General features: G+C 46.2%; 7 protein-coding genes across 7 annotated transcripts; 3 read left to right on the forward strand and 4 right to left on the reverse strand.

Annotated features, from left to right (window-relative positions):
- Positions 1-297: 297 nt before the first annotated feature.
- BKA55DRAFT_680062 (PLAC8 family-domain-containing protein) lies at positions 298-1029 on the reverse strand (the record flags this gene model as incomplete). Its single annotated transcript, XM_046198201.1, has 3 exons — positions 298-724; positions 783-894; positions 948-1029. 3 exons carry the CDS (start codon positions 1027-1029, stop codon positions 529-531), a joined length of 390 nt encoding a protein of 129 aa, XP_046044058.1. The 3' UTR covers positions 298-528.
- A 661-nt stretch (positions 1030-1690) lies between these two features.
- BKA55DRAFT_523938 (Tannase/feruloyl esterase) lies at positions 1691-3367 on the forward strand (the record flags this gene model as incomplete). Its single annotated transcript, XM_046188681.1, has 3 exons — positions 1691-2173; positions 2236-2982; positions 3032-3367. 3 exons carry the CDS (start codon positions 1691-1693, stop codon positions 3365-3367), a joined length of 1566 nt encoding a protein of 521 aa, XP_046044059.1.
- A 1111-nt stretch (positions 3368-4478) lies between these two features.
- On the forward strand, positions 4479-6303 carry BKA55DRAFT_581058 (uncharacterized protein). Its single transcript, XM_046194019.1, has one exon. It carries the CDS (start codon positions 4816-4818, stop codon positions 5890-5892), a length of 1077 nt encoding a protein of 358 aa, XP_046044060.1. The 5' UTR covers positions 4479-4815; the 3' UTR covers positions 5893-6303.
- Positions 6304-6446: 143 nt separating this feature from the next.
- BKA55DRAFT_598348 (uncharacterized protein) lies at positions 6447-7345 on the reverse strand (the record flags this gene model as incomplete). Its single annotated transcript, XM_046196229.1, has 6 exons — positions 6447-6647; positions 6714-6802; positions 6860-6896; positions 6955-7046; positions 7107-7251; positions 7295-7345. The coding sequence occupies 6 exons, from the start codon at positions 7343-7345 to the stop codon at positions 6447-6449; spliced, it is 615 nt and encodes a 204-aa protein (XP_046044061.1).
- A 1701-nt stretch (positions 7346-9046) lies between these two features.
- BKA55DRAFT_581067 (uncharacterized protein) lies at positions 9047-10619 on the reverse strand. The gene has a single exon (XM_046194020.1). The coding sequence runs from the start codon at positions 10346-10348 to the stop codon at positions 9134-9136; it is 1215 nt and encodes a 404-aa protein (XP_046044062.1). The 5' UTR covers positions 10349-10619; the 3' UTR covers positions 9047-9133.
- A 654-nt stretch (positions 10620-11273) lies between these two features.
- BKA55DRAFT_523550 (uncharacterized protein) lies at positions 11274-11819 on the forward strand (the record flags this gene model as incomplete). The annotated part of the gene is made up of 1 exon (XM_046188648.1): positions 11274-11819. The coding sequence occupies one exon, from the start codon at positions 11274-11276 to the stop codon at positions 11817-11819; it is 546 nt and encodes a 181-aa protein (XP_046044063.1).
- A 342-nt stretch (positions 11820-12161) lies between these two features.
- BKA55DRAFT_148095 (uncharacterized protein) lies at positions 12162-14642 on the reverse strand. Its single transcript, XM_046184930.1, has 3 exons — positions 14278-14642; positions 13216-14157; positions 12162-13165 (listed from the first exon to the last, which is right to left on the reverse strand). The coding sequence occupies exons 1-3, from the start codon at positions 14467-14469 to the stop codon at positions 12485-12487; spliced, it is 1815 nt and encodes a 604-aa protein (XP_046044064.1). The 5' UTR covers positions 14470-14642; the 3' UTR covers positions 12162-12484.
- Positions 14643-15449: the final 807 nt, after the last annotated feature.

Raw genomic sequence — 15449 nt, forward strand, 5'->3', positions numbered from 1 at the left:
TAAACAGCCATCTGTAACAAGGCTTTAGCCGACGCTGTAACTCGAATCAACATGAACGACTGATAAATGACCACTGATATATCTACTCTGCAGTTGTAAATAAGGCAAATGCTGCATATGGAATTGTATAATAAGGCAATCAGAATGTTAGAGAAAGCCGAATAGGACGTAAAGAATTGGTAGTTTAATAGATGCTGCGATTTAAATCCTTTGGGACAACTAGGAAGTTTGCTGCTTTAGGATGCCATAAATAATAATGGATTTATAGGGTCGTAATTTACTAGATGTTTTCTTAACTAGAGGATTACCATATGTTGAACTAAGTATGGTCCCAATCATCTATGAGCTATATAGGTCTGCCTACTCTATCTTAGCATTGAAGATGGCTCGATCCGATGCATGAGCCTACGTTGGTAAGCGCTCAATAAAACGAGACAGGTTATTCACTTTCGCAGTTCCTCTTCAGCCTCGCCTAGCTCCATTGTATGTGATGGGGGGTATGAGCATCAACCACGTCAAGGGAGGCACTCAAGGCATGCGCATGCCATCTTTTTCGGGCTGATAACCGGCGGTTTCGTAGCATGGGAGTTGTCGGGACTTAACCTCCTTTTCCTGCTGGATAAGCGCACAGCAAAGACACCAGAAGGAAGTGCAGCAGTCGTTCATGCCGCTACCTTCAATACCATATGCCTCACGAATCTCCCGCCGTTTCATTACATTGAAACTGTTGGAAGTTAGCTTCCTCCCGCACTTGTAAATTGGAAGGATGGGTGTTTACTGACATCCAGGCGCAGCCAGTCAGTGACTGTATGCCACAGAACAATGCACAATCAGAATTGACACTTTCAGGTTTCGCAGAAGGATTCTGCAAGCGATACGAGGTACGCCCAAAGACTGTATTGCGATTGGTCAGTCAATATTCGGCGGGCGAAAGGAGGATAACGTACGGATGCAGGGAACGAAAGTGCTCAATAAGCAAGAGTCGCAAGGCGAACAATCGAGCAGGTTATTTTGCCATTCCTGAGACATAACGTTCAAAGTGAGGGATGGACTAGAATAAAAAGAACAAAGTAAAGAGTGAATGAAGGTTTGAACGAACAAAGGAGTGTTGAAATGATATGAATGCAAAGGTGATGGATGAGATCGGAAGAAAGAACACAAGTCTGTAGATCACCCATTTATATGACGAAGGCAAAGACGCTATTGCCTCCAAGGCTCAAACAAATCTTTGGACAGTGAAATGGCCCAGCAGTCGTATTGAATACGCTTCGACCCCTGTAGTTCTTGAAGCCTAAAACAGGAAGTCGGACCGAGACCAGTGACGCATTCGGACCCATAACCCAAAGGCCCCTGAGTGGGGAGGATCACATACCTAACCTAATGCAGAAGCGCTCTGGATTTGTCGTGTTTAATACGATACCCCACAACCTTGATCGCCAGTATAATGCCATCAAAAAACAAAAATCAAATTTAAAAAGGTATCATCTTGACAATACAATTTTGCTCTCTTCGGTGGAAACTATAGGTTGGGCTTTAAGTTACCCACCTTCAATATCGGCCCCTTCCTGATATCGTTATCGTAAAGCATTACGACACCTGAGAGCCCTCGATGCACCATGAACAGTACTACTTAAGTTGAAGCTTCGCCATCATGTCTTATGATTATCATATTGAGCATCCCCAAAGCATCATGGTTTCCGGCTCCGACATTGCGAGCCGCTGCGTGGCCTCAGCTTTCGCGACTCCAACACTCTTCGGGGCTGAGTTTCTTTCCATCGAAGCGAATGTTGTCCCCGACTATAGCTTCGACGTTCCACAGGGCTGGACATACTCACAGCCAGCCTTGAATGTCCAGAATGTCACTTTCTGCAACGTCACCGTCACCTACACGCACACTGGCCAGAACGATACCATTCACACCGAAGCTTGGCTACCCAGCGAGGACAATTATAATGGAAGACTGCAGTCCCTTGGAGGTTCTGGCTGGACACCAGGACGCTATATACTGTCTTACGCCGGTATGATCAACGCCGTAGCAAATGGTTATGCCTCCGTTACAACGGATGCTGGTATCCCCGAGGCCGCTAGCCCCGTTGAGTGGCTGTTGACAACTCCTGGGAATATCAACACGAATGCGCTGCAGAACTTTGGCCAAGTTTCACTCGACGACGAGGTAAAGAATACCAAGCCCGACCCTATTCTGCATGGTGGCACTAACTTGAAATAATCCGAAAGGCTAGTATTGCAAAGCAGTTGATCAAAGGTTTCTACGGCAAAGCTCCATCGTATTCCTACTGGAATGGCTGCTCCCAAGGTGGTCGCCAAGGCCTTAAACTTGCCCAACAGTACCCTTCTGCCTATGATGGGATCATTGCGGCGGCTCCGGCAGTTAACTGGGCCGAATTCTACATAAATTCCGTCTGGCCTGTATTCTATATGGAGTCTACCCAGCAGTTCCCCCGCGATTGCGAGCTGAATGCTATTACTCAGCTTGCTGTCTCAGTTTGTGATGAGCTGGATGGCGTCAAGGATGGCATCATCAGCAACGTTGACGCTTGTCGGCGCATATTTGACCCTTTTAAACAGGTTGGGAAGCCTTTCAACTGCCCCAGTCCCAAGTCAAAGCTCAAGATCAGCCACGCCGCTGCCGCCGTCGCCAATGCCTCGTGGACCGGTCCCCTTTTCTCTAACGGCAAGTCCATGTACCCCGGCTACGAGATAGGCAGCGATCTATCTACGCTCGCCCCCACCAACTGTACCGGCACAGTTTGCAAGAGCGGAGGCGAAGGATCTGTTGAGTTTGCTTGGAGGGCTTTTGTCAAGAAAGACCTGACAGCGACACTGAAGAACGCCACCAGTCGAGATTTTGATGCGATTTTCCGTCACGTCAAACAGATCTTTGCCTCCAATCTTGAAACCAATGAGATTGATCTACGGGACTTTAGAGACGCTGGAGGAAAAATGATCACTTATCATGGCCTGGTAATATCTCATTTATTTTAACATCTGGCTTCAAGCTAATAATTCCCAGGCTGACCCAAGCATTTCCCCTGGTGGCACGCTTCAATATTACAACCAGGTATCAGACTTTGTAGGCAACATTACTTCTTTTTATAAGTATTACCAGGTACCTGCTCTCGGACACTGCTGGGGCGGCAATGGTGGTCAGCCCGAAGCATTGTTCGACCAACTGCGGGCTTGGGTAGAGAATGGTACAGAGCCAATGTCTACACCCGTGGTTGTGACGAAGTCGGATAATACGACTCAGCAGCAAATTCTGTGCCCTTATCCCCAGAAAGCCAGGTTTAACACCTCCTGCAGTCCTAAGGATTCGAGGAGATGTTGGTCTTGTGCACTCCTGTATTGATGTCGAAACTCCCTTAAGTTTCCAAGGGCTATTTGTATATCATCCCAGACTTGGAGTCTCTTTTCTTCTGCATTCTTTGCAAAAATGTTCTATTCAATGCTTGTGTATATAATTACAATATATAGAATTTAACCTAGTAAACCCCGTTTAAATCCTTTAATTGCAAAGGAGGAAATATTTAAGATCTCTGTATATTTAATCTATCTCAATTGAAGTGTTGGAATTTTAAGTTAAAGTTGGTTTAAATATGGCTGTACATAATCCCCTTGAATAATGTTGCTTGGATCTTATTTAACCTCATCTGCTGCCATCTTTGCTCTGTTCCTACTCATTTTCTTACGCGTTTATGTAATCCTAGTAGGAATGTTAATTGTAACAAACTATAGGATAAGTCTCGCCGCAATTATAGATTCGCAGGGCTGGTATTAATTCTTAGGGTGTTAGAGGTTTAGTTTTAGCTAAAGTGGTGTTATTACCTCCAGTTAAATTGTGTTTGGCGCGACTTAATAGACTTAATCTATCGACCCCCCCCTTATGAAACAGATATACCTAATATAGAATAAGCATTACTAGTAGAATTATTTTATAAGTATTTATCTTACTATTAGGTGCTGTTATTTAAATAAGTATTACATAGCTTAATAGGAAAGCTCTAATATCTGTCCTTTCTCTTTTTTCTTATTAAGCAACATAGCAAACATCCCTATCCTATACTAATTAGGTAATTATTAGATGGATTACTTTACTATGATTTATTACTTAGAGGGTGCTAGCCAGACAGAAACCTGCAGCAGAACTATTATGCTGTTTACTTTAATATTGCTCAAGAGTTGGGGGTACAAGTTGCTTTACATATTAAAAAAGATTTAACATTTAAATGCAGAACATAGCTAACTCATGTGGTTATTAGCCGAAACACTACAGTGACAGTTATAGAGACAAGAAAAGCTTAACTAAATGTAATGTGCATCCAGTGGCTTACCTCTGGCGCCCTCAAACTACTTATGTGGGCCCTCGACACTTGTACATCCAGCCGGTGGAGTTTAGTTAATCCATTGCCCTAGCGTCTGTCATCGGGCTTCTCCTAAAACAGCCAAAAAGTTAGCATCATCATAGGTGCAATAAGCAAATACAATCTGCTGTCGGTCCCCGGTATCGCAATGAGCGAGACTCAAGAGACTGAACATGTCCATGCTGTAGGATCACGCTGTCCATGCCGTCCTCTTCAACGTAGATCGCACAAGAAGTCTCGAAATGGCTGCCAAAATTGCAAGCGGCGAAAGATCAAGGTCAGTCCGAGTTGCTTTCCTGACCCCTATTACCATTGTCGCGTCCCTTAACAAGACCTCATGCCATAGTGTGATGAGAACAAACCTGCCTGCAAAAAATGCTCTCATCTCTCGTTGCCCTGCAGCTTTGATTCTGCGACCAATGCAGGAACAAAAACAATGGTCGTTCCTACTGGCCCACGCCAACGAGGCCGGCCCCTTACGTGGACACCGGATTTAGATACTTCCACCGGAGCTTTAGCACTAGTTCCCATCGACCCCAAGCTCTCATCGCCCGAGACGCCGAGCCAGCAAAGCTTGCCATTAAATGTTGACGACCTTCGACTTTATCATCACTACATTACTGTGGCCTCACTCACCTTTGGAGATGATGTTATGTGGCGTGATAAAATCCCACGCCTCGCTTTCGACAATCATTTCATCCTTCACCTGATGCTCGCTCTTTCTGCGCTCCATCTAGCGCGGCTTCAAACCATGGAAGCAACCAAGTATGAGCAATTGGCCGAGCAACATCACTCCATAGCTCTGTCTCATGTCACCAACTTGCTTCCTCAAATCAAACGAGAAAATTGCTCAGCATTGTACGTTGCCACTGTGCTTATTTGTAACTACGCCTTCGCAAAGCCACCTCAGAAAGGCCACCTTCTTGTTCAAGCAGATGGAACTGAAACCGCTTGGTGGAATCTCTTTCGCGGCGTTCGCTTCGTCATCGAGACCATGGGTTTATCGGCAATATTTTCGGGTCCTATTGGTCCCTTTCCCCCGGAAACCACGTCAAACATACCACCGCCCGTGGGTAGAACTGGATATATCGCTTGGGAAAAGCCTCTCGCCGACTTAAGCACAATGATTCACAACTCTCAACCCTCTGGGCTTCCAAATCTACTAGAACTTTATGAGTCTCTTGTATGCTGTTTTAGTGATGTCTTTGGAACTGCCGAGCAGCCTCAAGACGTTACGCATGGGAGAATGCATATCGTCATGCGGTGGGTATGGTTTTTAGAAGATGACTTTACAAAGCAGGTCGAGAAACTGAATCCTCAAGTTCTAGTTCTGCTAGCTTACTTCTCTGTACTAGTTCAAACGTTAGAATGCTTTTGGTATATGAGAGGGTGGGGTTATCGCATTTTGGAGAGCATCGCGGAGCAGCTTGACCCAGGCTACGCTGCATGGATAATTTGGCCACAGGATCAGTTGGATCTGGGTTGCCCCAATGATTTATCTAGCCTGGACTGATGTCTGTTTAATCTTCACGTTTATCCTACATGCCATAGCCAAGGTATCAGCCTAGTCATTTCCCTTCTTTATATAGACCAACTTGTTTATCAGTGACATCGACAGTTGGATCCCACGCAGCATTGCGAGGGAGCTGACCGTTGTACTTATTGATACCAAGAATGGCGGGTCATCTCCATGCATTGAGGATCCCAGCACCATTGATTAGCCACTCGCACTCGTGCTCAAAAACGCTGTTGTCAGGTCCTCGGATAGAGACCACTCAGCAGGTTCGTTCTCTCAATCCACGTTGCGCCTAACACCCCGTGTTGTGTTTGGATATACTTGTTCAATCCATATTTGTTGGTGAAAGTGTAGAAGGAGTTAAAGATCTTAACTGGGGACGCATAGTTGGCAGACTAGTGAGAATTGGGCTCAACAGCGTGAACATCAACTTGCCTCGGCTTTTAAATTATTACAACTTGTAAATTGATTTGCGATACTAAGTAAGTTCTATGTTATTTTATAAAATTGCTTCTTTAACCAGGCAATAGCCTGTCTTCAGCTTCCTTTCCCTATCGTGTCTCCTTTGAATCTTGCTTCGCCCTGCTCGCATGAATTGAGAACCCGTGTTTTGCTCCAGGGTAAGTGACCACGCTTGTATCAACGTCCTTACTTGCCAAGATTGATTCGGCTTGCCGCACTTGCTTCATTCCCATTACGCCATCATCGTCGCCAATCGCAATAGAGAGATTACATGTGAAATTGCCTATATCCTAGTTGACCTCGAGGTTACTTAGATGGGCGGTGAAAAACGGCTATGTCAGTCCGTGACCACCAACAGTTTTTGTTTCCTCCGTGTCGTGGGTGAGTCCGACAGTGTGCAGTCCACCCCAGCAGAAACCTGCAATTACAACAGGAAGGGCTGCATCTTAATTATGCTTCTGGATTTCTTTCAAGAACCCAGTTACCCTGGGTCAACATATACTGAAGCGGTTTCGATACAGAAATGGCACAAAGTCGAGCTGGTAGCAACGAGATAGTAGCTAGTAATCAATCAGTCAAGTGATGCAAACTTCCGACCTTGGGGGGAGCTAACAGTCTGGATATCCAAGATCCGGTCTCATCCCAAAGGTGTGCCATATTGATCATTGTCCTGACTGGAGCAGCATTGCCTACGATGAATGGCTTTAGTTGTCTTGCTTTGGCGATACTGGAGCAAATAACTGGCCTACCATCTATGAAATCGGACAGGTAGACCAGATAGTTCGCAGCTGAAGCATAATGATCCGCTAGAATCTGATTGTTAAGAAAGTCAACCCCGAACGCGCCAGGGATTATGACAATGACAGCCGTCAGACGCTTGCCGTCGGGGGGGTTCTGCAATGTAGGTTCATAGGCCATGAATGGTGTGCCAACGAACAGTGGGAGTGCCTGGGTTAATATGTCCAGAAAAGCACTGAGGGCACGACATGATGTCTTATCTTTGAGTGACGCGTCACAATCGCAGTCTGAAGATGATTCAAGAATGACCAGTAGTCAGTCTATTAAAAACTGGAACAAGCGCATACTTATATATCTATGTTGATAAACCTATATCAACTACGTACTAACAAGAAAATCATGGGTATTTCTTCATGGTAAGCATGAGGCCTCAAAAGGTTTTAGCTTAAGTTAGCTTAAGCGCGATCGATTTAGCTAAGCCAAGCCACCGCGTTGGTTAAGTCGAAGCTGACACCCACACCCATAGAACAAGGAAAAATAGCCAATGGCATGGCTACTTGTTATCAGTCCACCCTACAACGCTTATCACGGCCTAGTAGTTAGTCCGGCATGGAGGGCGCGATTTCCATTGATTTCATCAACCGGACCCCAGTCTGACAACCAACCACAGCAATACAAGGCATTTGCGGGAAGCTTACTGCATAATAATGATTAATGCTTGGTAGAATATCATCTCCCAACAGGGCGGAGGCCATTACGACGTCCTGCTGACCTAAAATGGGTAGCATGAGTAGATAGGCATACCTACCTAAAAGCAGTAGGCATCTCGAGCTTTCTACTCTGCAGCCTCTTGTCGACAATCAGGCATCATGGCGCAGAGGTAACAGCAGCAAACAGTCTCGGATGGGACGCGTAGTCGCAAGGGATGTCTCACCTCCCGAATCCGCAAGAAGAAGTGCAATGAGCAGCTACCAGCATGCAGTACTTGTGGGTCTAGAGACCTTGCATGCTACGGGTTTGACGTGCCCCCACCACCTTGGATCACCAGCAGAGCCTCATGGCAAGATGTCCTAGAGTCCAATGAAGCAAGAGCTCTACGGACTATCGCGGAGCTGCGCTACAAGGTTTCGAGGAAACTTGAGTCCCGGGACGTTCGAGTGGATGCCCTCTTTTAAAACATGTAACGTTCCATTGAATCGTACGACAGTGAGATGCTAAAAGTTTGCATCCTGGTCTCACCAAGCCTTTCTAGCCTTTTTGAGACATATACTACCCGATTAAGCATACTTCAGCTGCACCTGCAATGTCAGACGCTCTCGCCGAGTAGATCCACTTATTGGGGTGCATATCTGTTTGTAATAATTGTAGGCCTTGTAAATAAGTATGAGAGAATTTCAGGGACCACGCAAGCATAACTTATTATTTCTAAGTCAACAAAAAACTATAACAAAAGAGTCTGACAACTCAGCACATCAGTATCTCCATCAAAATTGAAGGCCCAAATCATTATTGCAAGATTCATCACTGCGACAGGAGCCTCAGCAAACTGCATCCAACGCTTGGGGCTGGGCCATTATTTATAAGAGAGTTAGAGGCTCTTATTTCAGTGTAGGAAACCATTTTGAGAGGTAAGTAGTTCTGTCAGGCGGATCCGAGAAGCTTAGCAGGATACAAGTTGAAGAGCTGATAACATTGGTTGTCAATAATATTAGTTGAAGGATTCAAGGCGCCAGACCCTTTTCGCGTTCTGAGTTAGCCAATCACATGGCATTTTCCATATTACGCCGCAGTAGCTAAAAGTTTTCAAGATGGGGAAAGAATGAAAAAGATGATCCAACATCTCTGAAGTCATTACATAAATAAACGTACAATGGAGAGTCATATGAGGCGGGCAATTGACCTCTGCCTAGATCATGGTTTCTGGCAAACAGTTTTAACGAAATACTTCTTATAACCCTGACCCCGTCTATTGGCTATCTATTTCTTGATTGTCTACTCCATTACGCTGCAAAAACACCTCTAATATAAACTCTAACCCCTAAAACTCAGCGTCAACTTGAATGGTATAGCTCTTCTCTGTCTGCTTGACTACAGTAACCTCAACTCCCCAGCCAGGAACCTTGTACGAGCTCACTCCACCAGGAACCAGGGACAGCGTTCCATCGTTCTTGTCGTAGACACTATCAGTACCACAGCCACCTGATCCTGGGGTTACATCCAGAACACGGACAGGACCATAGCCTGTCTTGACCGAGGTGTCAACCGTGTAGAGCAAGACACCGGGGGCGCAGACGCCTGAGTCAAGACCCTCCGGTACACGGGCCTCTGCGACAAGTGCTGAGGTTTGGTTGACGGCGACGACAACAGCTTTGATGTTATTGTCAGAAGTCTTCAGCTCTAGTGGTGTAAGAGTGTGCTGAGTAGTTCCTCGCTCCGATACACAGTCGATAGACTTGTCATTGATCCAACCCAGGCGCCACTTATCCCAGGCGAAGAAATCGGGGCCAATGCCAGAGACGTCCCCCATGGCACTCCAGCCACCGACGTAGTAACCCAGGCCAAGATTATCGAACGGGTAGAAGTCGGCCAAGCACATGGTGTGTCCCGTTTCGTGAGCCAATGTAATCCAGCTTTTTGGCCCCCAACCTGTGAATGCATCGGTTCCAACGGTGACGGTCTTCCTGGCAACATAATCACCCTGTCTGGTGTTGGCTCGTGTAACAAAGGTGATGGATCGAGAGATTCCTCTGCCACCGGCGCTATTTACGGGAACAACGTAGAGGACATCCGACTCGGGGGGTGGGGGGCGAGTGCCTTTGGCCGTATAGGCGTCGAGAGCATCCTGGATGTATTCTTGATGTTCTGCCCATGTGAGACCTCGTTCCCAGCCATAAGATGCAGCTGATGTGGGCATGCGGTAGAATTTGGACAGATCAGCCGTGACATTAAAAGACAGAGCCCCGTGAGAGGCCTGCTTGTACCATTCGGTTGTTTGGGGGACCACGGCGTCGTAGAGCGATTGGGGGGTTTCACCCTGAGCGGGTTCGGCATCGGAAAAGTCGACAAAGATCATGAAGCCGTTGAGAGTTCCGGTGCTTGGGGCACAGTCCCCATTGTAGTTGAAGCCGACACTCGTATCCACGTTGTCAATGGCAGCCAACTTGCAAGCGGTTTTCGACTTAGGGGGTGCTGGCTTGCACGCAGCAGCACTGGCTACAGCAGGCCAAAGAATAGAAAGAAAAAGAATCTTCATGATTAGTGAGCTGGATTGGAAAGAGGATGAGAGATGGTAATTGAAGGGAGAACAGTTCTTTGACTGTACACTGGGGCATGCTTTATACTCTCCTCATTCTCAGCCTGTGAGGCCCATCATGCACTTCCAACTCGCTGTCTTACCAGCATTGTCAATTACACGAGATTTACCAACTGCAAAGTCTCAATTGAATCGCCAGCGCGTTTCAGCTCCGCCAGCCACTGTAAGCGGACCTCGGGGCTCACGTCAGCGTGTCAGTCGCCTTCCCCGGTATCCACTTCTCTGATTGGTTAGTATGGGCCTCGGTACAGGGTCTGAAGACATTATTATGGAGTCGCCGTTATCAATCGACCAAATAGAACAATTTCTTTTCTGTCGCTACGCCGTAGGGCTGTCCAAGCACAGCCCCATTAGCTCAAGGCTCTCTATGGGGCTCAGTGGAGCTGGCCGAAGCTATGCTGTGTTGTCATTGGTGCTGGTTTTCGGTTAGATGGTGAGATTTCATTTGGGACGGTCTATCCGCAGGTGAAAGTATTTGTTAGATAACTGTGAACTGAGCAGTAAACGGCTGCTGGTGATTGAGGTCGGAGCTACCAAGCGGCTGAACATGACATCAGCTGTCATCATCTCACTGCCTCACGCAAACGGTGACATGGACAGATCCCGAGGATAGTCTTGGAACTTCGGCCATCGTAATGTTGGTGTAGGAGAGGAAGCACATTGAGCATCATGAGCCCACATGAATCATGATTGACAGCTACAATGATAAAAAGGGTACGATATCCCGCCGTTGTATCAATCATCATCACCATCAACCCTTCAACAATCAACACAGCTCACGCACAACCCTCCAATCTTTGGTTCTTTCAACTTGAGACCTTGCCTTTGCTTCAACCTTCTTTACTCATCTTTTCCACCATCCATAATGCGCTACTCCTATGCTCTTCTTGCCTTTGCCGCCACGGCTCTGGCACTCCCCACCAACAAGCCCGCCGACGATGGTAAGTGGGTTCCTGGCAAATACGAAGGCAAAGGAACCCACTTCGACGATGGCAAGTGGGCTCCCGAAAAGTATGACAAGAGAAACGATGATGGGTCCTGGCACTCCGGCAAGTACGAGGGCGAAGGTACTGGCCATGATGATGGCAAGTGGACACCTACCAAGTACCCCGGCGACAATTCCAAGAACAAGAGGAACGACGATGGCTCCTGGAAGCCTGGAAAGTACGAGGGTGAGGGCACCAACTTTGACGATGGCAAGTGGGCTCCCGAAAAGTATGACAAGCGCAATGATGACGGCAGCTGGCGCCCTGGCAAGTATGAGGGTGACTGTACCGGTCATGATGATGGCAAGTGGACTCCTGAGAAGTATGACAAGAACACTAAGAGGAACGACGATGGCAAGTGGGCTCCTGGCAAGTACGAGGGCAAGGGCACTGGCTTTGATGATGGCAAGTGGAAGAGCAACTAGACAGTTTCTTGTCTGAAGATGGATTAATGCTGGTTCTAAGTGTATATATTTCTCATCTTATTCGGCAATCTTATTGTCTTTGACCACTCTGATTCTTCTTTTTTCTGCATATAAGTAAACATAAAATTAACTCAATTTACTTTTAATAATACCATTCTTGCGCTGTTTTGAGGGATTATACTAACCTATGATTCCGGGATCAATTGCTTTCCTCACCTGACATAGAAAGGAGCTTGAGACACTAGTTGCAAGGCGTATGGCTATGCTATTTTCTTCTTCTTCTTTTTCATCTTTCTTGTTTACAATAATCTATAATAGCAAAGGCAGATTGTCAAGAATGTAGGTGACTTCTCTACTAATAAGGACTTATTTACACAAATCCATTTAATTTTAGTTTTATCCTAGTTTAGTTGTATTCGGTGTGTATAGTCTGCAACTATCCTCCCCATGACTAATGAGACTTAGTTCTTATCTTCATTGATTTAACTCGGCAATAGAGGTTGATACTGAATTCATGGACGACATCTGGCACACGATTGTATCGTTCAAAACCAAAAGCCGCGACTTATTTATCGCTCCCATAGAACGAGGTCAATTAATGTGATGTATTTTCGCATCTGAACGCCAATACTAGCGGCCATTTGTTCCTATGGCGGTAAGCCCACCTATTCTAGAGGCTGTTGTTGCTGTCGCTGCTTCGTCCTGTATACCTCCTTTGCGATGTGCTTTACTTGATATCCCAAGTGTTGCGCCATAGGCCACATCTCAGAGTATTTTACGAGGGCCGCAATATTTTGACGCATGTTTTGACGGAGATCCTCGTCATTTGGGGCCACAAAGGCTAGTGACCATCTACTGAGGTGGATTGTAGATGAGAGTGTCACCATGTAAGCGAAGAAATGAGTGTGTCTGAGGAGAGGAACGCGGTAGCTGATCAACTTGGTGAGTTCCCTTGCAGCCCGGATCGTGCGTTTTGTATGTGAATTGAAGGCATCACTGGACATAGCTGGCGTGTTGGGTGCACAGGCCTTAATATAGTAAGTCGAAGATGGATCCAGTTGTGAGTGAGGCTGGTGTAAGAGAATCGATATGGCGTGCCACATCATGATAGCCTGGAACATCATCTCATCTAGCTCGCCATTGCAATAAGCGTCATACTTTGAAGGTGGCAAGCGAAGCATCCAGTTAGCGAGGAGCTTGTCGATGTGGGCGACCAGTGTTGGCATTCTTTGGAGTGTTCCCAAGAAGCAGGCACATTGGATTCGATAGGTGTACGATGAAAACGGCCTGCCATCGAACAGTCCGATATTTTCCATGTTGTATGGGTGCATAGGAGGAGGTATTTGCTAAATCTTGTGAATATACAGCAAATACCGGGCTCTATAACACGACTTACTCCTGTGAGATACTGGTACTCTTCACAAGGCAGAGCAACATCCGTGGGGACATCATACAGAGCAAAGGTGTCTGTTTGATGCACCCCCGACATGAGGGCATCCACGACGTAGAGCTCCCACCATGTCCTCCGCCAGCTCTCCTCAAGTATCGGAATTCCTTGTCCATTGGTGATTGCAAATAGATTAGTGTTTATTTTAATTTGAATCGAGATATCCTGGGCTTCTGCCATGAGCTTCTTGGCTCTTTTATGCTGACGGTTGCCGTCAAGTCCAATGATGAGAAGCAAGATAGCCTGCACTAAGAAGCCATTTTTAAGAGGGTTGCCATCTATTAGGCGAGATGCGTCCATGAAAAGCCTGTGAGAGGTGTCTTGGTCGATATATAGAGAACCAATCCAGCGTATGGCTGCAAGCAGTGGCTCCAGCGAGGTCCCCTGTGCCAAGACAAGAAGAGGCTCCTTTGGCGGTAGAAAAGGATGAGCAGCGTAGAAATTCCGATAGAACGAGTCGAGATAAGGTTCTCTCAGGGGAAGTGCCCGGGGTACTTCAATGCCAAAGCCCAGGTCTGGTTCTATACCACCAAACGGACTCTGAAAAGAAAAGGCAGGTAACCCAGTTGACGCAGTAGTTGGAGGAAACGTGGAAACTGGGAAACTTGTGTTGACGCCCGAATAACTTGTGTCAATACCTGAGAATATGGAGGGATCAAAGGTAGAGGGGGCTTCCGGTGCGGGTACCGGGGGAGCAGGACCGATTGTAATGGCTGCAAGGGCAGCAATAGGGCTAGGATCTTCTGCTGTTGCAAGGTGACTAGAGTATCGGGTAGCCGTGCGTTTACGGCCATTAAGTCCACGACGAGAAGCGACATAGACGCAGTCTAGATTAGCAGTTCCGCAGCGGGAACAAGGACGTTGTCCATCGCATTTCAGGTGCCTTCTGCGCTAGGAGAAAGACCAAAGTTAGCACTCAGTTCCTTTTGAGCATCATCGCCAAAATGCAGTGGCAAAGTCAGAGAAGAATGTAGGAGCAATATGCGGTGTAGGAGCAGTACCGGAACTCACACAAACAAGACACGCAGCTGGAACCGAAGGGATGTTATGGCGAGAGCTAGCAGCCGCCCAAGGCTCCATAGATGTCAGCATAGTAGGCGCAGGGCTCTTAACACCAGGAGGCGACTGCGAGTGCAGAGCGACAGGGACCACGAGCGGGTTGTTTTGACTCAAGGGCTCTGCGGACACGTACCGTGGGTACATTTTAATAAGCGTCAAGGTTGTATAAGTAGCATATGTAATTTCTGCCTAGTATTAGCAAGTATGTGCGCGTGTGAATGCGAGTTTATCTCGTTGATAAGCAAGACGTAGTACAAATAAAATACAATGGGACCGCGTGTACGTAATAGATGTATTTATAGGATTTCAAGAAATTGAGTGGCTCCTGCGCCTCCACTTTTTTTATTTTTCAGCCTTTAAACCGTTGAGTTACCATTAGCTAATCGCTGATACGGAATTTCCCGAAATTTAAGGTAGTCTAAGACCGTGCCTAAAGTGGAGCTTAACTAAAAGAGAATTTGAATTATGATGATTAGAGGAAGGTACAGGGTATGGGTAACGGAGTTGCTGGGGTTATAATATCCTAGGTAAGCAAACCACGCAGCTGGAAATTTATTTCTAAATAGCTACCCTAACCATAAGGCGCACTACAGATACCAGCAAGGTCTTACCACTATGAGTATTGGTTAAGTTCTTATGCTAGACGTTGAACATAAGCTTTATAGCAGAATGCCAGGGCATTAGCAAGTTAAATAAATATAAGAATATGAATCTATTGCTATGCTGTACTTTGCCTGAGATGCCCGCCTAACTGCCAAGGGCCTCGCGAAAGGTGACTACATAGCTAAACTTCTTTTTATTTCCCTTTCTTTTCTATCTCTTATAACTCTTAAATCTCCTTCTTTAACCTATACTCTATTTTAGAGTAAAGTAAGTAGGCAGATTAGCTTTCGGTAGTTAACCCTAACTTTCTCTAAATCTTAACCCTGCTTAAAGAGAGGCGTTTATATAAGATATTAATACTTAGTTCCCTAGAGGTAATATTAGCAATAAGCTTTTACACAAATTAGATACTTAAAACTGCTATAGCCAATTGAGTTTTGTATTTTATGTCTTATGCGTTTGGGATCTGTCTCTATATGCCCAGTGCCTTAAGTCACAAGCCATAGCTAAATCATTTACTA

The sequence above is a fragment of the Fusarium redolens genome (assembly GCF_020744475.1).
Source record: "Fusarium redolens strain MPI-CAGE-AT-0023 chromosome Unknown BKA55scaffold_19, whole genome shotgun sequence".
Classification (NCBI taxonomy): Eukaryota; Fungi; Ascomycota; class Sordariomycetes; order Hypocreales; family Nectriaceae; genus Fusarium; species Fusarium redolens.